At 47.5% G+C, this 22,364-nt stretch overlaps 1 protein-coding gene across 2 annotated transcripts; it reads right to left on the bottom strand.

Annotated features, from left to right (window-relative positions):
• Positions 1–11,443: 11,443 nt before the first annotated feature.
• LOC144153100 (uncharacterized) lies at positions 11,444–15,103 on the bottom strand. Of its 2 annotated transcripts, none has more exons than XM_077684763.1 (2): positions 14,951–15,103; positions 11,444–12,119 (listed from the first exon to the last, which is right to left on the bottom strand). In XM_077684763.1, exons 1-2 carry the CDS (start codon positions 14,963–14,965, stop codon positions 11,694–11,696), a joined length of 441 nt encoding a protein of 146 aa, XP_077540889.1. In that variant the 5' UTR covers positions 14,966–15,103; the 3' UTR covers positions 11,444–11,693. The 2 variants fall into 2 exon arrangements, with proteins under 2 accessions (XP_077540889.1, XP_077540894.1); XM_077684768.1 differs by having other exon boundaries at positions 14,932–15,065.
• Between the last annotated feature and the right edge of the window lie 7,261 nt (positions 15,104–22,364).

Raw genomic sequence — 22,364 nt, 5'->3', positions numbered from 1 at the left:
TTTGTAGTGATAAGATTTTGTTGTACATTGTGTGGCACACTGGGAACGCTAATGGTGTTCAACCCGCTTTTAGGTCTAGCTGCACCGGGTTGAAATTCGATCGCAGGTTCGATCCCAGCTGGGGGGGGAACCATCTTTTTTATGGCGGTGAAAAGTAAAAACGTTCCTGTGTTGAAATTTTCACACACGTTGGACATCTCTGGGTGGTCTTAATTAATCTCGTTCACAGAAAATCTTGTAGCCCAGGTGTTGCTTTGGCCTGTGCAACACCCAAAATTTGATGAAATTAAAAAGGAAAATTTGGACGTTGCAAAGGTGTGACACTGCTTGTGCCTGGGGTTAAAGGAAGTGGTACTCAGGTAGATTTGTCTGTCAAAATTTCGTGCCTTGTGCGTCCTTCTCTACTGCAAAATGGCCGCCTTTTTTATCTAGAAAAAAGGAAAGTGTGACACGAATTACAGGTAATGTGTGAAGCCCTCCCCAGCTCAGATTTAAAGAAACTGGTGTTGAGTTTGGCATTCAGTGCATAGAGGAAATGGCTGCAGGTAACGGAGGAGCATTGCTTCATTCTAGTCCAGCCCTTGTCATAGTTGCTGCCATTGTACCATACCAGAGATGGTACCGTTGCAATTTAAGTCTTCCTTGTTCTCTTTTCAGCAAACTGCGCCGCCGTAGCCCTGTGCATCTTCACCACCCAGCCATGTACATACTTTTAGCTTTAACACAGGACAATTTTAAATGGTGACGAGGGTGTTGCTGCTCCCTCCACAGCATCTTTTTCCCACCCTTTTTATTTCACTTCACTCGCGAGGCTTGTTAGGATTGCGGTTGCCTGCACTGATGTACCAACCCTGCCATGTCGAGGAGGAAGACCAAATAAAGGGAACGTAATGGCAATGTATTGTCTTTGTCTACTTTGTAAACATGACCGCATCCTGTTTGTGTCTCATAAGCATCGGTGATAGAATTTCGCTCCCACAGAGTCCCGAAGGCGACTGTGCCACTTTCTGCACTGAATCTCGCTTCATAAAAGGACTACGCCACAGCTGTTATGGAAAGCTGCGTAACCTCGGGAAACAAAAAACGATATCTACAATTATGGCAACCCGTTGCTGCAAATGCAAGACAGTGACAACGGACTGAGAGCCCATAGCTACTACCTACCAGACACTCCTGAATACCCTGGAAGTGACTAAGATAAGAGGAGATGCAGCCGTACTGAAAGCAGACTCTGTAAGGAGGAGGAGGAATAAACTTTTATTGTGCACACCACGATGTGCTCAGCCTCCAAAGTACAAGAGGCCGCGAGTCCGAGCTGCGTCCAGAGCTCGTTGCACCAAAGCTTGCTAAGAAAAAAATTAAAGCCGTTCCACTCAATGTGATAGCTGTCGGAAGTAAAGAGCCGTGGTTCGCCATAATGGGCTGTGGCGCCGTTATCCGCTCACTCTTGTCTCATTCCTCTCCTGATGGATTCAACGGAGGTTTGTCCAATGCATTTCAAATTTCCTGGCTCCGCTGTGCTCGCACGCCCCCTGCCTCGGAACAGCTTGAGTGGGAGTTCTGTTCTTTTTGTGCTTGCTTTTCCTCCACACGTGCTGCGGTTGCACTGCCACTTTTTTTCACTTACTATTTTAAAAACCGACCAAACGAGCGCTCCTAACCAAATGAACACGGGCGCTGCCGGTTACTTACGTATATTTTGCCACAAATGTACCTGCAGTTTTCTTTGCGCTAACAAACGGGAAAATGTATGACAAGCGCCAGCGGTTCACGAGTTTCGAACGCTTATGACTATATGAACCACTTAACTTTCGAAACCTGTGTGGGACGCCGCGACAACAGCCGCTACGATGGCACACTGTGGGGATCTACTTGGGTCCAGCGAGTGAGCTACGACAACAAGGCGAGCCCCTAAAGTGCTCTGCACTTAAAACCAGCCACCCTTCTAATGACAAGGATGGGTAACGTGAACCTTTCTCAGATCTAAAATCAGCCTGTCAAATCAAAACCAAGCGAAAGCTCCATGAAACCACACTGGAATCTCCAGAGTGGACAGTGACCCACCTGGGTCACTGCCTTCCGGTGCGACCCAGATGGCCATCGTCATTTGCTCGAGTCTCTGCACCACTGATGCAAAGCTATGTCTGCTATGTTACGCCGGCATTCACAAAGTGACTGCAATTGCATATTAGTGTGTCGCGCCGCATTGCTAACGGTTGTTTTCGGTGCGCTTGTGGCATGGCTGCAAGTCAAGCATGCGAGCAAGGAAAGGGAAAATTGCAGGACACCCTCGTTCCCGACATCTCAAATGCGCATGGCCGTCAATTTCCCAGGGCCACTCCCAAATGGCGACACCAGTATATTCACCGGTGCGTTCCGCATTGTTGTACAGTTAGCTTTCCTGCAGGGCATTTTTGCGTGCAGGTGTCATCGGTGAGAAGCCGAAAGCTTCACTGTAAAAGTTATTTCTGTACGGTGCATAAAAAGCTAGAAAAGGACTTTTCAGCAATTGGCTGAGATTTTGAGCCTCCCCATAGCGACACCTGGTGTGGTGCAAAGGCTTTCTGAGCACATCTTTTGAATATGGCTCCACTTTACCAGTCTTGGTAGTAAAAGTTGAGTTGAGGCTTCACAATTTTATCACTACCTATAGCACTGCCCAAAGCGATAGATATCCAACTTCCTTCACACTGTAATGGCAAAGTACCAACAGCTTGCAGCGTTTGTGCCTAGTCTATCGAACCGTGCTAACAATGACCAGCAAGCCTTTGCCTGTTTTTCAAGTTCAACATTTTGCAGTCTTCTTGCTGTTAGTTCTGTGGCAAGTGGATTTATCATGAAGAATAAAGCTGTTATACAGATTTTGTAGGCATCGTTCCTGCAGTTATGAGGAACTGTCAAGGCAAGCCATACAGCGATTGCACAGATTGTTTCCCTGCGTACCAACCTATCCACCTTCCTCAAACCAGGAGACTGTTGCAACTGTTAGAAAGAATGGTCCAGTCTGCACCACAGAACATATACACTCAAATCTCATTATAACGAAGTCGAAGGGGAGCCGCAATTATTTTGTTATATCCATTATTTCCCTATATCAATTATAACAGTTTACGGCAATGTCTGCTCAGTTGGGTGCACACCTATAAGCATGCAAACAACGAAATCGCCTCACGGCCCACTGTACTGCTTTGCGACCACGCATGTGAAGGAAATTGATTAGAAGACAAATATTTTGCATGCTCAATGTGCACACTACCTAGTTTATTGTCCGCTAGACACAGTTGCAAAAAAGTTTGTGATGCTCCTTTGTTTCGGGCATCACAAGCAAAAGACTTCCTTTTCAGCGGTGGCCACCATGTTGATGCCGTTTTCGCCATCGCCATGGGCACCAAAGAAACAACGGTGAAGGTCGACCGCATCGAGTGTGTGCAACGACACTGGCACATTGAACGCGTGGGCATGGTGGACCTTGGCGTCTTCGTCGTCGCTTGCGTCAGTTTGTCCGGTGACACCTGCGACAATAGCACGTCGGCATCGATGTTGAGAGAGCCATGCTCCTTTCTCTGCCCTGCTGACTGAGTGAGGAGGATGGCTCGCTCGGCCGCGCGTGTTGACGCGGGAGTTTTAAAACAGTGGCGCCGAACGAGTATGGAACTCCACGGAGTACTTCACGCACCGCGGTGGGGTTTTTGTTGGAAGGGGAGACTAATATTGTTTGTTATATCCATTGACAGGTCTGTTTTACTTAGTTACAACGAGGTTTCAAATGAATGGTTCTCTATGGAGATTACAAGGGGAATTTTATTTACTTTGTTATATCCATTTCGTTATATCCCGTTACGTTATGACAAGGTTTCAATGTACATGTATATTCAATGTACATGGAAAATATGACATTTCTTCGAAATGGCATTTATGAAAGGAGGTATGGATAGAAATAGAGAGAGAGAAAAGAACTTTATTCTGGAACCGTCGAGTCAACGACGAGTGGTGACCAGTGCTTGGAGGGCGCCGGTGACCTGGGCTGCTCGTTCAGCGAGTCCTTGCTGGACCCGCGGATTGTAACTAGAGTTGCTTGGCGAGTTCCGGCACTGTTGCAGCACGAGGAATGTGTAGAGTGAGCAGAGGCTTTGTCCCCTCGCAACACAGGATTGTTCTCTGATGATGATTATGATGATGACCATATATAAGTAACAGCAGATACGCAAGCAAGCACAGCAGCAACAATTCACTGGGATATTTTAAACCTTTCTGTACCGTGAAGAATAAAGAAAAATGTACCAAATTTACCGAAAAATGTTTTTCGCTCGATTTGTAGAGATTTTTTTTCTGAATAAAGCGGTGCCACTAATTCGATGAAATGACGTCCCTTTTTTTCTCTGACTGTGTAAAAAAAGATTGCTCTAAGATGGCGTCATACGGCACCATTTTTTCCATGAAATATTGTTCCTTTATTTGTTTAATTGTTTAAAAAAAGATTGCTCGAAGGGGGCTTCACCGCATGGTCGCAGTGTCTTGCAAAAGAGTTCCGCCAGGGCGAGTACGACGAGTATAGTAAAAAAAAAGTTCCTGCGTTTTTGCAGCCGCCACTTTCCATAGGGGCGATTTCCCGTGCAAGCCGGGTGAACTTCCCAAGCGTTGTAGTCTCACACAAGGGCCAAGCGCCAGGCCGGGGAGTCTCTTGTACCTATTTTACCGGTAGGTGCCCGGCGCCACCAAGGCACACGAATGCACATGGTGCCTTCCACAGCCACGGCGGACGCTCAACTCGCCACGGCCTGTGGCAGGACATGCCGCCAGACTCTTTCACCCTAGGGAGGCAAGTAATGGCACGCATTGCGGCTCGATCGGTTAATTGCCTGAAGTCGAGCCCTCTCCGCACGGTTCAGGTGTTGGAGTTGTGCCTGGTAAACAATAAGCCGAGGCTGGAGTACAGCTAGAGCACACCAATAGACGGGTCATTTTGGAACAGGAGCCACCAGACTACTGTGAGATGCGTAGGATGAGGTGGAGCATCTGTCCCGCTTTTTGGCGAGCGGAACGTAGCAACATAGATGCTGACCCAGACGCATAAATTTTTAATCCTAGCACGCGAAGTGAAGTGGCAGTGCGTACAGGACGGCCGCAGAGTTGTAATGCGATTGGAGACACCTCCAGTCGGCGACGGCCCCAAGCACTGCCACAGGCAGAATAGCTGTCCTTTCGACGGAAAGTGTTAGTCCAGCATATTCACACCATTTCTGCGTGTCATGAGGCTTGTTGGACGCACGCGATTTGCCGGGTCAGGTCTGAGTGTACAGTGCACACTGTGATATCGTCCGCGTACATCAGAAAGTGCACGTCAGGCATAGAGCCGAGATGCCAGGCAAGCGGTAACATAATAATATTAAAAAAGAAGGGAGAGATACCGATCCCTGAGGCACTCCGCGGACAGTCGTTAAGTGCCCATAACTTAATTGTCCCACCAATGCGAACCGAAAAGGATCTTTTTGTGAGGAAGTTCCGAAGGAAAGAGCAAACCTTGTCCGGGAGAAGGCCGTGGAGAATTTCCAAGATGGCTCCGATGCTAACGTTGTATGCCTTTTGTATGTCCATGGTAAGCACTGTGCGCACTTTGCGTGATCGACCGCCAAGTAGCACCATTGACGAGGAGTGGTCTAGCCCATCGATCGGTACCCAGACGGGGCCTAAACCCAATCTGCGCCGGGTGATACCACCAGAAAGTGTCCATCTGCCATTGAAGCCGGCTTGCCAGCATGCGCTCCTGCAATTTGCACAGGGTGCACGTCAAGGCTATTGGACGCAAATTAGGAAGCTTATCGGGGTGCTTACCAGGCTTCAGTATCGAGACGATATCCCAAGCAACCACGGACCTCCGTGGTTGCCCATTTTGGACGGCCACTGTACGTCCACGTTTGGACGTACAGTGGACATCCAGAAACGGATGTACAAGTCCGAATGACATCCGCCAACGGACGTAAGAAGTTACTATGAAGCATCAAATAATGGCGGAAATTGAATATAAAAGCAAAAACGAAAAATGCTTTTCAGTTAAAAAGATTTTGTACATCAATACCCTGGCTTGTAGGTTGCAAGTTTCATCTGCATATTTCTAATAGTAAGCCTAATTTTTAAAATTTTTTGAAGCACTTCACCAACTCCAACGATGATCTCTTTGGAGAAGGATATATAAGAATTGAGAACCGCTAACGAAACATGTGAAGCAAGTTCACTGTGTTCATGTATGCCATGTACCCGGTAGTGCGTTAGCCTTGCGCGGTGTACTATTCGTAGTAGAAACATTAGCTTCTCGTTATGTGATTCTGGAAACTTTTACTGAACATCCAAAATACAGCCAACTTCGGACGCCCGACTGGACTTACGGTCCCACGGACCGTAAGTTCAGTCGGACTCACGGACCGTAAGTCTAGTCGGACCATGTACGTCCCACGGACGTACATGGTACGTCCATCGGCCCTGAAACGGACGTCCGCTAGAGCCGGAATGGACGTACGGTGGACGGCCAGGACGGCCGACGGACGTTGGCACCTCGCTGATCCCGGTGGTTGCTTGGGATCAGCGAGGAGCCAACATTCTGGTATGTGACCAGAGAGCCACACCTCTTTGATGGAGTCAAGGAGATTGCTGAGGGCTGGATCGTCGAGGTTCTTATAAACCTCGTACGTACACTCTTAAAAAAAAGGTCGGGGCATTCACTAATGGAACACTAAGTTGCTTGTCCTAGTATACACTATAGGTACTTAGTAACTGGAAGTAGTAAATTTAATAAATTTAATACTAGTCAGGGTTACTAACTGATGCAGGCAGTAAGTACCACTACCTCCCCTAGTAAAGACTTAGCGATAACACTCTTCTGAACTACATGCGTTTACTAAGTGGCCATGCATAACCTAGTCACAAGCACGACCTTAATCTAGTGCATACTACTTCCTACACTCAGTTAATTTCCTAGCCATGCAGTTGTTAGTGGAAGAGTCTACGTACAAAACCGCGAAGTAGTAAGGTTTGTAAGGAGTTAGTAAATAAGGCCGTTACTACTTTTTTACGACGTTTTTTATTGAAAGTGTAAGCTAGGCCATCTGGCCCTGGATCGGTCCGGTTTGGCGTGATCAATCGCAACCCGCCCCGGTGGCTCAGTGGCTAAGGCGTTGTGCTGCTGAGCACGAGGACGCGGGCTCGATTCCCGACCGCGGCGGCCGCTTTTCTGATGGAGGCGAAAAGCAAAAACGCCCGTGCGTACGACATTTCGGCGCATGTTAAAGATCCCCGGGTGGACAAATTAATCCGTAGCCCTCCACTACGGCGCGCCTCATTGTCTGCGTTGCGTCGGTGCGTTAAACCCTACAATCAATCAATCAATCGCAGCAAGAAACTCTGCTGTCGTGAAAGGTGATTTGAACTCCACGCATGGCGTCATCAGGAGGGGAGGAACCGACGTGACTCGGCACGGAAAATGGGCACGGGTTGCTGGCTGGAAGGACGTCAAAGGCAGGGAACAGGGCGCGGGCAACATCGGCGCCAAATTGAGCAGGATCCTTGTCCGATGCCAGACATGCACTGGCTACCCCATCTGGAGTGCGGCCTACAGATGCGGCATCCATCGCCCGAAAGGTGCGCCAGATGGATGATTTAGTCGCCGATGGGCCGAGCGATTCACACCAGCTCAGCCATCGCTGCCTTGACAGACACTTCTCATGACGCCTGGCAGCCGCACTCAGACGTTGTAAGCGTATTCGTGCGTCCACAAACGAGGCATCTCAGGAGGCAGCCACTTCAGCCTGTTTGTGCTGGGCCGATAGCTGTAAGAGTCGAAGCTCAGGCTTCGGCCGGGAATCCTCGACCCACGCGTCCTCACAGGCGCTTCGCGGGGCTTCCTTAACGAGAGTGATGAGGTCCGTACTTGGCGCCGTGAGCGTTGTGTTGGTGTTACCCCGGAACATATATCCCAGTTTGTTACAGTGCAGTGCCGTCGTAAGCGACGCGTCGAGGTTTGGACAATGCCAAGCCTGAATGGGATGGTGATCACTGCCCCAGCAGTCGGCCTCTCGGTGCCAGGAGAGCGTTTAAGCCATCAGGTTAAGTCGGGCGAGTAGGGTGACATCCGGGGATGAGCACATCGGCGGGTAGGACACGAGATATCATTAAGGAGGGTAAAGTGCGCATCGCTGAAATACCCGTCCGTGTGCACTTGTGGTAGCATAACCCCAGCCACAATGAGGGGCATTAAAGTCCCCGGCCATATGGGACAGGCAGCGTGGGGATGCCGTAGAGAGGTTAACCAGCGCAATCTTAGAAGAGGCGCACGTTGGCTTCATGTGGGCGCACATAACATGACACCAAGATTATTCCGGACTTGGGCAGTTGTATACTTTCACCGCAACCACTTATTGTCATTCCGAACACCACTCGTCTAGGGAATCAGAGTTTGCGGATAAGCCGTAAGCACATAGATGGCGGCTTTGCCGGTTGGAGATGCATTGGAGCCACAACGCCGATCATGTAATGAATGGTGTAGTGTAAGCCGTAAAATTTGGGAGGCGGTAGAGAGTTTGTCTCTTGTAGTAGGAAAGCCCAAGCTCGCAGTTTGCCTATAGCGAACACGTTCCCGAAGCTCCTCAATCTTTGCTGCGAGTCCGCGACAGTTCCATTGGACATTATTGTGGCACAGGCATAGTGAAACGAGACTTAACTTAGTTGGGCACTGATACCAAGTTCTGCAGCTGCTGCACCACAAACTGTAGAAACTCATGGTGGGTGAAATCAGAAAGGACTGGCTTTGGTGGGGTCATGCTTGATGGAACGAAACGGGGCTGACTCGACCGGTCTTGTTTCGGTGGAGGCTGACGATGCGGTCGATGAATAAAGCGGGCACGGCGCTGTGTGAGCTCAGTCACCTCAGTTTGCAGCAACGCTAACTGTTGGTCTATCTCTTCTAGCTCTTGCGTAACCGAAGATGGTTCAAGCACACGTTCGTCTTGAACAGATTTCTTCTGCTCCCGAACCTTATCGTCAGATATCAGGTTGATTCAGGTGCCATTGCTAGCCCCCATGGCGGCACTAGCGTCACTAAAAGTAAGCTGCGCTTATGAGTACTGCCACTTCGTGCACCCGGAAGCGTCTGGGGGCCATTTTGTTTCTGGCTTGCAGTGTTGCCATGTCTCCCAACCAGGGGCGTAGCCAGGATTTTTTTTCGGGAGGGGGGGGGGCTAAAGTTGTTCTGAAGCCCCCCTCCCTTCCCCCGACAGAAAAAAAAGCACTGTAGTTTGCAGGGGCCCTTAAATGATGAAAAAACGCATATTTGGTTCATTAAACAGACTACAATTGTCCCGATAGCAATAATGTCAATCTCATCGTAAACTTCAAAGAAATAATCGATATTCATTAGTGGCGACTCCCCAGCCACTTTCCGGCTTTTTCTCTCGGCATCACAGGACCTTGTTTCTATGATTGGTGCCCAAAGACCTCAACCACCGCCAAGGAACACGATTGTGCAATTGTGGAAGGGCCTCTACTTCCATTGATCCTATCATGTGAATTCTAACGTTCAGTTAAAACACTCGAAACTACGTTTTAGTGCTGGCATAAACTACTTCACTCCTGCCGATATTACGTCAGTTCACCGCGAAATTTGGAAATTTTTGTTATTTGTTGCATTGCTTCGGTTGAAAAATGTCTTCTGTGACTGGAATAGAGCTGAGTTCTGAGTTCCAAAGGCTAGTTCTTTCAAATTCAACAAGGTTGTACTTTGTCTTCAAAAGGTCCCTTAATGGCCTCTCTCATGATATTGGTGTTGGTTATGACTGTATACTTTAGTGCCAGGTGAAGTTGTAAACTGCACAGAAATCCGCAAACATCGTGGCGCAAATCTGCGCCCGTGATACGGGACGTATACTGTACGCACAGGCACCTCGTGCAGGCATTGCATTAAATGACCATAGTTTCATGTGATTACTTGCTTTACTTCAACGTGTGAGGCATAATGAGTGTGACATCCGCAATAAAATGACGTAGGCCGTAAGAATGAGACTTCTTTTCTTATTTAGTTGCTGTTGTCCAAAATGCAGAATAAATATTTTGCTTATAAGCATTCTATGCCTCTACAGCCGTTTCCAGTGTACGGGCCAATGGAGCTCATTTTGCGCAGTCTGCATCGAATCTATGCACCGACGTTATGTGTAGCGCAGGTCTTATCTTAAAAAAAAAAAACGACAGGCAATGAATTATGCATACAAGAAACGTTATATCACTAGCAATAATTTCTGCAAATACCAACCATAAACACACAGACATCACGCACAAGAACTGCGCTGTTAACGACGAAAATTACACGAACATGGCAGGATAAGCCCTCACGCACAGCGGAATAATTCAGCCAACTGTATTTGTCAAGCCATGCCAGTTGAAATTTGTGCTTCTGTTTCGAGTCTGTAATGCAGTCCATCTCGTAGCTTCTATCAGATAGGCCTCTGGGCGGACATGAGAGGCTGATGCTTTCTAACAACGTCAATCTGGTGAACATTTCGGTGCAGTCCAAATGTCGAGTCTGCTGTAGTGAACTCCCCCTTGATGTTCTGAAATGGTTGCATTATTCTCTGTCAAGTTTTCTATGCTTCATGCATAAATGTCCTATAGTCTGCCTGAAGGCGTGTACCATATCCAGTAACTTTTCTAAGGCGGCCATCCACTTTAGGTGTAGGTACCACTCATGGGTAGGTAGAGCAGGTCACTGCAAAGTAACTTTAAATTTAGCAAAAAAAAAAATAATGCAGAGACGGAGTTGTCTGACCATACTCTTGCGGTTAGGCATGTTCTGTGCAAGTTGAGCGAAATCTTGCTGCGTTTGGAATTTTGTCGTGAGATCTGAGGACGGAATTATAATGGGGTTCTACAATTCTGGTTTCAAACAATAATGAAAGGACATACTTTTCAACGGACACGTACGCTGCCATTGTTCTCCGAGTACACACTGCCGGTTTTAAATTACAAGCTAAACGATGAAACATTGATGAAACATTAATGATGAAATGTTTTTCCAATATTAATGTCTCGTTCATAACTCATTTAAGTTTTGGCCGTGCGCCTGAATCGAGGGACAGACAACAGACCAGAATTTTCGCGTTTACGTAATCCAAGAAATACTATCGCCTTTAAAACACACGTCCCCCGCCTTCCGATTACATGTCGGATGCCTTGTAAATTTGGCGATCTGGGCGATTGAGCTCTCCGCCACGGCTTAGTACACTGTGCGCTTGAGAGTGGTGACCAGTGCCACTATAACTACTCGGAATGAAGGGGAACTTCTTTTTAACCCCCGGACCCACTAACTCGCACGCACGCACGCGCGCGCGCATCACCCAGCGCCCGAAATTGTAATACCATGAGTCCATGACTCCTGCAAAGTAAAATTTCCGCACGTGCACGCTTGCCTATCATTTGCACTTTATTGCGAGGAAGAAATCAAGCCAAATCCGAAATAGGCGTGCAACTTCGATTAGAGCGATGCCTCTTACGCGTGCAACACACACATCTTTTCGTCTTGTCCATGTAAAGCAAGCCTTGTTTGGCGCTAAGGACGGCGGCCGTGGTCGGCACTATAGTGGCAGTAAACGAGCTTCGTTGCAGACATCACTCGTCCATGGGCACGGGTGCCCTCATAATAGCAGCCCAGTGGCCTATCCCTGCTGCTGGGCAGAGCTGGCAGCCGTGTAACCGCGGACTTTCCCCATGATCTTGAACTTTCCCTTGATCTCCTGCACGAGGCCCGACTGCAGCACCCCGGCGTTGGTGCCCAGGAAGGCGGCGCCGTTGCCTCGACCCCGGTTGTAGAAGTCCGTCTCCTGGAAGCCCTCTTCCACCCGGACACCCTCGCGTTGCCGGAAGCCGCCGGACTCGCGGAACTGGCCACCCGCTGACTGAGGGGCGACACCGCCGACGAGGCCGCCTTCGTCGATCGGCACGATGCCGCCCTTCTTGCCCCGGCCGTTACCATGGCCCTGACCACGACCGTGACCTTGGCCTCTTCCGCGGCCCAGGCCCTTGCCTTGACCTTGGGCACTTGCGTAACAAGCAGCCACCGCCAGCACCGCCAACAGCATGACCTGTTTTAGTTGATACAGACAGAAGCAAACGGCGGGGTTGTCTTTTCCCCACACTTTTTGCATTGCGCGTAATTATTTACAAAGAAATTCATTCACTTTTTTGTCGCCATTTTTATGAGATGCGGTGCAGTCAGCAAGGGGGAAAATACGTGAGAACAAGAAGAAGAAAGTGCACTTGACCACACACACCATTATTACATTTTCTGCTCTGGGAATGCCAACAATCCCCATCCCTCCCACCCAATCCCCGTCCCGCGTACGAGCATAGAGGGGGTGGACGGGCTGTCCAGCTCGGACCTCTCGACCCAGCGCATGCTGATAGGGCACGAGCATGCAGCAAGGACCGGGGCATCCCGCACTAGCGGACGCCCCCCACCGAGTCGGTGCCCTCACCATCCTGCACCATTAAGGTCGAAATTAAAGATGTTTATTCTCTCTCTTTCTTACATTTTCATGCAGACAAGTGGTCCTTCACATTAAACAATAGTTTGTTATTGTGTCCCTGTGTTTGCGTGTGCGGAAAAAGGGAGGGGGCGTAAATTTTTTAGCAATCTGGGGCCACAAGCCCGCCAATTAGCGAGGCTGACCTCTATAGTACACTAAAACATCTGTTTATCTGTCAACAGCGGCGACAATTAAATCCAGTGCTTCCAGGTATTTAAGCCGAACCCTTGTGGCGCGTGCTGGAAAACTCCAAGTGCATGCCGTAGGCAGAGACTTGCTCGTACGATTAAATCGCGGGGCTTCAATTCTGTGTTCACCGTGCATATTTCAAAACAGACAAGCATGGCCGGAAAATCCTCAGTACGACACAACTCTTGTCTCACAGCAGGCATCAAGACGAGCCAGGTGCTAGAAAATTTGCGAAGGTCGAAGCTTTGCATGGCTATGGTATCTCCTAGGAATGTGTTGAGCTACTTTTTGGGGACATAAAAAATAAACAGAAGAAGAACCGAAAAACGCAGAAAGGGCCTTGTGGTGTCCATTTTTTGTCGGTCGTTCATTAGCTCTGTCTCCGGCTGCCAAAGGGGTTTTTTTTAGGAAGCTGCAGAAAAACGGTTGACCGTGCTTTTAAACAAGCGTAAAAGATTAAATAAAGAAACACAGTTGACGGCCTACTTTCGACACCTGGAGTAGTCGAGTCAAAACCTTTTTACTTAACGTTCCGTAACATATTGATTAATATGTAACAAAACGTTTAAAATCATAAAAAAGGGCATACCCACGTGATTCATTAATTTTCAAGAAACAGGTTAAGAAGCCTATGGGAATAAACAAGGTAAAGGGTACAACTTAGCATACTTTTGCGCTCAAAAATTCTGTTGTGTTATTTCACACCTACGAAAATTGGTACACCTGGATTTTAATATAGTAAAATCTAGGTTTACCAATTTTGGTGCGTATGAAGGTAAAACACAAATGTCTAGCATGGAACCTCTTTAATCGCCATTTTCAAGCAGTCACTAAACAAATAGAGGGCGATTCCCCTGTCCCCGTTTTATTCATTTTACACGGATAGCCGTAAATGAATTGGGGGTTTGTAACGCATGGAAGCTGTCGCGCGACCGATCCCAAACCCACGGTGGCGGGCGTCTGCTAAATTACAGTACACTCATGGGGCAATCCAGTGGTTCAGCTTCACCGCAGTGCACTAGATTGACCATCCTGAGAAGTTAACAGAGAAGTTTTTGCGAATGACAATGTCGAGCATACGATTTGACTGAAATATATGTGATCTGCGCTGCGGCATCAAGCAATGCAAGCATGGCGTTCTGCACCACTGTCACGTACAGCGCAGGTGGAGTTTTTGAGCCTAGATTGTACGTTCTACATCGTCATTCTTCGAAATATTACTGTTGGTTGCTAGGAATAGTCAATCGAGGGCATTGCGGTGAAGCTGAACCATGGGATTGCCCCAGAGTGCTGGCCCAACATCGGTTCGATTGCAAGTATAGAAGGCGACATTCGCTTGCGTGCCGCGCACTTCAAGAAAGCATCATTGATCGAGGGTACAATTTTGGCACCGAAGGTAATCAGCGGCGTTTTCAGGGTGTCATGGGTTTTCCTTCTGTGGCTAGACTGAGGCTGCTAAGGCCTCCTTTAATCGATTTTTGTCAATCAGCTCTGTAACGCGCACGCCGTTCATTACGCGCGCTGCGAAAGTATACATCCAAAGGGGATTTCGTGCGCCAGCGTCGGAAGCTCCGAAGCGCGTGTGCTTCACTAAAGTGCACTTCCCTAGGGGGGAGGGGGGGGCACAGCAAAAAGTTTAGCTCCTTAATCCCCCCTCCCCCCAACACCTAGGAACAGTAGGTTTTTCTGGCTTCGTAATATCGAATCGAAAGCTGACCAATCTCTGAACTGTGCATACTCTGTTACATCCCTCACATCGACCAGACTTGGGGGAAATTCCCAAGCTGGAGTAAGTTTCTGTGAAGCAAAAAAGAGAAAAACTCTGCAGGTACCCAGCTTATAAAATTCTATTTTCTTTTAACCTTTTGTGCGTAAAGTAGCGGGTGAGAAAGTGCCGTGTATCTAATATTAGAATGAAGCCTCGATTTTTTTTCCGTTGAACTGCTGCACTTACATTATTAAGTATTGTTTTATTTTTAATTCTACACGATGTACTTTAAGGACTCCGTTACTAATACCGCACGCACAGTCAGCCTGCTCAAGGTATGCGCCCCGGCGCCCGTATTGTGAATGCGGGCAAGCCCGCCGAATGCACTGTCGAAAAGAGTATGTAAAAAAAATCCCACAAAATTGCAGCTAAATTTAAGGCCAAATTAAAGGAAGTGGTTAGAGAACGTACTGGCCAGCGTGGGTCTCACCATTTTAGGCGCCATGACGTCGGCCGAAGGAAAGCGTTGAAGGGACGCGTTGAAAGGGCAGCGCACGCTTCTCAGCTGCACAGCCAGTCGATCGGGCTCGCCGGCGACGCGCACTCAAACCGGTCGTCCGGCACGTGCTCCTAGCGTTCAGGGCCACGAATCAGAAAATCGCTTCCTGGTAGGGAATTCCTTGCGCAGTGTGCAGCGCGCGTCCGCGGCCGCGCGAATGAGCGACGTAAACGGTTTGTAACGAGAGCCGCCACCAATACGATGCCATTTGCTACTAGGACCAGTTTTGTAAGCACTGCTAGGCTATGAGGGACAAATACACAAGGCAAGACCATATATCCCATGAAACACAAGTCGTTTTGAAGGCGTCTAGAAACAGTTTGAGACATCTTGAAACGGCTATCTTCTACGCGAAGTCTTGTAAATGTATATTGCTATTAGTGTCAAGTAGTTTGTTTGTGCCTCGATGAGAACAACATACTTGGTACTTTACACTAAGAATTCTTATACTTTGCTCCACACAAGATGTTTGGTGTATACCTGTATTGCAAGCACTTCATTAGAATTTCTTTTTAAAGTGCGTTCCTTGGGCAGCCATTGACACAGGGGAGGGGGGGGGGGGTAAATAAGTTAGTGCAGCTATTTAAATGTTTAATGGAGCAGGTACAGGTACGTCCTGTCTTAGCTGGAGCAACGATTTACCCACTTATCGTCTCCTCCTGCTTTGGTGTAAGGTAATTTAGTCACATGTACTGCTGCATTTCTTCGTTCGTTCGTTTGGACAGTTTCTCGTAGGAATTTTTGAGATATTTCACGCTAAAGTCAAATCTTGTGTTTCAGCTAAGCCTATGGACAATTAACCGTACCATTGTTATGTCATAAAAATCCTTGCAAAGTTCGCATCGCGAAAATCTCGTTTACTGGCTTTCATATGGGATCCCGAAAACGCAGAGGATTTATTCCGTTAACTGAGCGATGAAGGATGCGCACATGGGCATTTATCGAGACCTATATTTTAGGTGGTCTCGATGGGGCGGCGGTGTTCAAATATGCCACAGGTGGGAGCGCGGGGCCCCACAGGGAGCCCCGGCCCCAGCTAGGGTTTCGGGGTGGTCGCCCCTCTCGCCCATGCCTTTAGCGCCAATGCCCCGTTTACACATTTAGGTAGGTCTTTGCATTCGCGTACAAATATGGGAAACTATGGCCACGCCTAAAATGCTAGCTGGAAAAAATCTGAATGCTAAGAATTTTCCGTGAACTCCTCAAATTTGGTATTTTTTTATGTGAAGAAATGATACTCTCGATCGGTCGGAAGCGACTTCCGCGATTGCCACGCCATACAGTACCGATCGATACAACTGCCCACTTGTGTCTGGTAAAGAAATTTTGCAGGTCTTGCCGATAATTCGTAGACCAGTATAAGCCTGATCACCCTCTTCAAAATTTGTGCTACCAAACTTCTGTGAAATCCTTCCTGAAACCACAGACAATTCCAACCGATCATCCAACAGCCACTCCGGTATTTGTAAGCGTGTTTGGTCTGCTGGTATACGTATAGGTAGGATATTGGTAGGAGATATTGGTAGGATAAATTTGTCGCAGTTAGCACAGGACCGGGATAATTGGATATCTATGGGAGAGGCCTTTGCCCTGCAGTGGGCGTAGATAGGCTGATGATGATGATGATTGGTAGGGGGGGTACTGTTTGACGACTTGTCGATATATTGGCTTAAAGGAATCCAATGAGTAAACGACGTGCGCACGCGCCACCTTAGCACTGTGGATGAATCAAGAGTCCTTTGGGGGGGGGGGGAAATGTGGCTCCTCTCGCTAACATGGCAGTAACACTGCCGTAAGCTCACGCGCTTGCTCACCGGGCCCCGTGCTCGTACGCACGGACCGCGTGAGGTGGGCAAAATGGAGGGGCGGTTGGAGCATAAGGGAAGGGCACGTGCGTGAATGCAATCCCGCGACATTTAATTTGGTGACACCTCACCGATCTTTTCCGTGCGTGCATGCATGCTGATTTCATGCGCAAATATCCTTCTGCAACCTGTTTTGATCTTTGAATGCGTCTCCTCATTATTCCAAAAGTGTGCGCTAGACAGTGCTTCCACGCACGCTTGGCGGACGGCGAAGGCGGAGTGGCAAACTATCCACAGCTTGCGGTTCGTGCCTGACCGAAGTAGTCAGCTTCCGTTCCGCAGCGCGTTTGCAGCGAAACCCAGAAAAAGCTGTGGTTGATTCCTCTGTCATAGGAATCAGTAAAACACGAAAGTGAAATGTGCAGCGAGATCTGAAGCTGAGCATGATTTGCGGGTCGGCGGCTGTCTTGTGGGTGTGCTTGGCGAGCGACATCCTGCTGGCGGGTCGCTTCGGCAAAGGTGTACTGGCGTCGTTTCCGTGACGGATATAACGTCAGCGAAATCTTGGTGTATCCCGGCATAAAACACTTTCGTATTAAAATATAAAACCAGGACACGAACAACCCTAAGTATAACTAGAGTCCTTCAAAGCATTGGAGGACTCTAGAATAACGTACTGATGATGATGATTTCTATTGGTTTCCCCTTTGTATCGGGGTGATGACATGTCATCTTACCAAAAAGGACTAATATACCTATGTTTTACACTTTTGGTTCAATACTAGCGCTGCTTAGGGCAGGCACAAAAAGCTTATTAGGCACAAAATACTTTTTTTTTTCTGTTACAGGTGGTAACTGTCCTAGGCAATATTCCCCTCTGTGCTTTTCGTCCACCAGCATTCTAATCTTCTTTTCGTCCCCTCGACAGCCTTGAAGTTAACTTCCTCTGTGATACCCTTAAATCCTAGGGCTTCTGAAAGCCCAATATTCCCTTCATGTAGATTTGGATGGATACCCTCACATTCTAACACGATGTGCCGCATAGTTTCTGTTTCTTTTCCGCAGACCACGCATACCCCATCATTTTGTGAATACTTCCCCACAAAACTCTTAGTTCGCAGGCAACTTGCTCTAGCCTCAAAAAGCAAAGCACTGCCCTGGGAATTATCGTAGAAATTTTCCTTTCTGATGTTCATCTTCTCAGCCCTGTACATCTCTAACGACGTTTTAGCTTCCATTTTTTCCCTCCATTTATTCGTTTCAATCTGCCTTGCCTCTTTTTTGGTTACCTTGGCTGTTTTGGATTCCCCACTGTTCTTTCCGTATTTCATCGTTAGCCTTCTAGTCTTTCTTAACCGCTGCGTGTCCACGCTTTTCAAGTATAGGTACCTAAAAACCTTAGCTGCCCACCTTCGTTGATCCATTGCCCTCAACCTCATCTCAAAGCATATTTTACTCTGAGCTTCTCTCACTACAAACGACGCCCAGCCCATATCTCCCTGAACTGCTTCGTTAGTTGTTTTTCCATGCGCGCCTAAGGCCAAACGTCCTACCGTTCTCTGGTTTACTTCAAGGCCTGATAGAACGTCTGATTTTAAGCAGAGTACAGCATTCGCAAACGTCAGACCCGGAACCATTACTCCTTCCCACATTCCTCTTACTACTTCATATTTGTTATACCCCCACAGAGCTCTATGCTTCATTATAGCTGCGTTTCGCTTTCCCTTAACCTTAAGTTGCTCCTCGTGAGTACTTAAGTAGTTATCCCTTTCGTTTATCCACACTCCCAAATATTTATATTCCTTCACCCTAGGTAATTCGCCTTGCTGGATAGACACTACATCGGTGGTAGCGTTGCTTCCCCGCTTCCCCGCAAGGTTGCTTCCCCGCAAGAAGACCCTGTGTGCAGGGGTGCACCCTTTACAGGCCGCTTGCTTCGTTGTATGGCGTCACTTCCGTGACGGATATGACGTCAGCGATACCTTGGTGTATCCGGGAATAAAACACTTTCGTGTTAAAAAAAAATTGTAGCAAGCCGCGGGCTAGTGGTGAGAAGCGCCTGGGCAAAGGCGACCATCTACGAATGACGTCTGGTTTTAGCAGCGCCCAGGCGGACGCGCTGAAAGGTGGGTGCATGGTTGATGCATACGTATTTGACTCTCAACAGTGCGTACAGCATTTAGGGCTCACGGATTCTGCCAACTGCGGCGGCCACTCGTTACCATAAACTTCCAGAAACAGTGTTCTTTTCTTGCGCATCACGTACGGGACGGGACACGAGTGGCGACAAATTAAAATTGACGTGTGTCGCGCGCCTGATGAACAGACCCTGTGCCTTAGCTACGGGGAGTACCGCAAGTAGCGCGCTACAAATAAACGAAAGGGGCCATCTCGTGTGGCGCCGCCGCGCCGATTTCTCCGTGCACGCATCATGCGGCTGGCCTAGAAAGCGTTGCGACAGCAGAAGCGTGCTCGTGTTGGAAACGCCAGCAGTAAGACTGGAATAATTGGTTAAGGCAATGCGAATCGGTTAAAGTAATGCGAAGGCAAGGTAACCGTTGGGCATTAAGGGTAACAGAGTGGATCCCTAGAGAAGGCAAGCGTATACGAAGGAGGCGGCAGAAAGTTAGATGGGCAGATGAGATCAAGAAGTTTGCGGGGATAAATTGGTCGCAGTTAGCGCAGGGCCGGGGTAATTGGAGATTAATGGGAGAGGCCTTTGCCCTGCAGTGGGTGTAGATAGGCTGGTGATGATGATGATGAATTGGTTAACGAAATTTGGAAAAATAAACTAGATCGTCGTCGCCAATATCCTTGCGTGCGAACGTGCCTCAGGGTTTCAGAATTTCGATTATGGGGGGGTGTGGGGGGGGGGGGGTGTATATATATAAATCCCTGGGCAGGGTGCTTGTGGAAGCTTTGAGTGTGTGTGTGTGTGTGTGGGGGGGGGGGGGGGGTGTACAAATCCCTGACGTGCCTGTGCGGTGGATGTCTTTGCAAGAGCGTTGAAGCTCACGCTCAACGTCTATCAGATTGAGTGCATGCTTACTTCGAAATAGGGTTGCCACCTTTTCCCGAAAAAAAAAAAAAAAACATCGGCCCTTTGGGGGGGGGGGGGGGGGGCGTGGTATATAAATGTTTAATTTGTGTTGAAAAAAGACGATATGTTTTTGACATGCACGTGCCATTTATTGTTTTATTTGAGAGAAATCAACATAAAGTTTGTACTAAAAGTGATTGAGAGCTTGGTTATTGCTCAGTCCCAGACAACGCACATACATCCTAGGTAAGTGCCAGGGATGTCCCACCTGGGAGTTCGGGAACTCCCAGGGACATCCCACTTAAGTTCCAAAAACATCCCAAGTGATACAAAAAAAGACTTCGCTGGGATGTCCCAGACTAGGACTTTGCTGGGAGGTCTAACATCCCATGTAGAACAAAGAAAGGAAATTTTTGGGATGTTCCAAAAAGGTGCTCGTAGGTCCTTTTCAGGACACGTTCGATTAATGCTTGTGGTTATAGCTCAACATTCCATTGCAATGGAGCTTTTCCTCCACTCAAGTGCACAATTAGAACTCTGCAAAACCTTGCAAAACCATTTTATTGGACGAATTTCGTACATAACAGAGATCAGTGGCAAAATCAAGCAGCACTGAAGTCTTAAAGGTACACCATACACTTTTAATTCCACAAACAAAAGTTCTTTATAACTTGATGCATGACTTTACTTATGTTTCTGACAATAAATTTGACTAGCTGAAGCAGGAGTGAAATTTCACATGAAAAATTTCTAAAGGTAGCACGAGTTATGTACAGAAAGATAAGAGTCGTCTCTTCTCTGTTACATCAGAAATGTGCCATGCACCTGAATAATTCATTTACAAAATAGAGTGAGCCTAATTTCTAAGCAATTTATGGCATAAAGAATAAGGTCTGAAAGTGCTGTACTTTATGAAATACCAAAAGGTGAAACATGTTTCACGACACAGGAAAAGCACATTAGTGCACAGAAAGTTACTGAAAACCATTAAAAGGGTCATGCAGACAAAACACAAGTTTGGTTCATTAGAAAGATTGCCTCGATAGAAACATTTTGACACGACTTTAAAGGGGCCATAAAGACAAAATACAAGTTTGTTTTATTAGAAAGATTTCGCGTTCTATAGTGCCCCCAGTGCTTGTCCAGAAGCAAACGATGCTTTGTTCACTGCGAAATTAATCAATTTAAGCTAAAATTTTGATTTTCACGCCAAAACGTGTGTTTGAATGACGTTTGCAGTGATATCATAAGAGCAGGTCTTTCAGCTAAAGTTGGTGTGGAGCTGAGACTTGTTTACTGTTAGTTGACCTAGATGGCGCCACCACACCACGGAAAGCGGTCTTATGTTTTTGGTTTGTTTGTGACCGTATTTAAACATGGCTTGTTTTTATTCATGGAGAAAATTATCATTTTGTGAAACATGGTGCTCGCTCGACAAATATGGTCACGTAAGACACCGTCGCTTGCGTCAGTTGGCCAGTGTTGTCCGAGACAATTCCAAAGCCCCGCTCTGCTATGCATCTAAACGAAGCATAGTGCGTGCAGTACGCAACAGCAGTACGCAGAGGTACTTCAATGTTTACGTGTGCTTTCCTAACTTCCACTGCTTGTCCCACCATTCTTACCGATATAAAAAGAATGTGCCCTAAATTTAAATGAAAATAGCTCTTTGGGCATGCTTATGAACTCTGCCTAATTTGCATTTGCCGGCCTCAGCCAATCGCACAACTCGGCATATGACATCATAGGTTCTGCTGCAGTAAATGAGCTAGTGGGTCGCATGGCCATTCCCTTTTTTTCCTAATTATGTAGCTTATTTGAGTGAAGTTTACGTTAAAAGTGGTGTCAACCTGATTCTACCGAGACAATCTTTTGAAGGAACCAAACTTGACCTGTCTCGATGGCCCCTTTAAATATAAACTTTGCTCAAATAAGCTACATAATTAGGAAAAAAGGGAATTGCCATGCGACCCACTAGCTCACTTCCCACACTAGGACACATGACACCATACGCACAGCCGTGCGATTGGCTGAGGCCAGCAAAAGCAAACACAAGTTAGGCAGGGCTTATAAGCTTGCAGAATAAGCTATTTTCGCTTAAGTGTAATGCATATTCATTTTATAGCAGTAAGAATGGTGGGGTGAAACAATGGAAGTTACAAAAGAAGAACCAAAAGAAGAAGTGCTTATTGCTGTTAACTACTGAGCACACTATGCTTGTTATAGCAGCACAGCACTGTGGCGCTTTGGGGTTGTCTTAGACGACACTGGCCGAGCAGTGTAAGCGACAATGTCTTACGTGACCCTAATTGTAGACGTACCCCATGTTTCACGAAGCAATTAGTACCTACCGTAATAAAACCAAGCCAGGTGCAAATACAGTCAAAAACAAAGCAAAGGTGAAGACAGCATGGTGGCGATATTTAAGAGGATTGATGGTAAACAAGGCTCCGCAGTCCGCTGCAGGCAGGACGGCGCACTTGAAATTAGCTTGAAGACC

This window comes from Haemaphysalis longicornis, unplaced genomic scaffold (assembly GCF_048455015.1).
Source record: "Haemaphysalis longicornis isolate Haplotype H1 unplaced genomic scaffold, Haemaphysalis longicornis Haplotype H1 scaffold_1, whole genome shotgun sequence".
Lineage (NCBI taxonomy): Eukaryota > Metazoa > Arthropoda > Arachnida > Ixodida > Ixodidae > Haemaphysalis > Haemaphysalis longicornis.
Note: the sequence above shows the minus strand (reverse complement) of the source record. Positions and strands in the feature narration are given on the sequence as shown.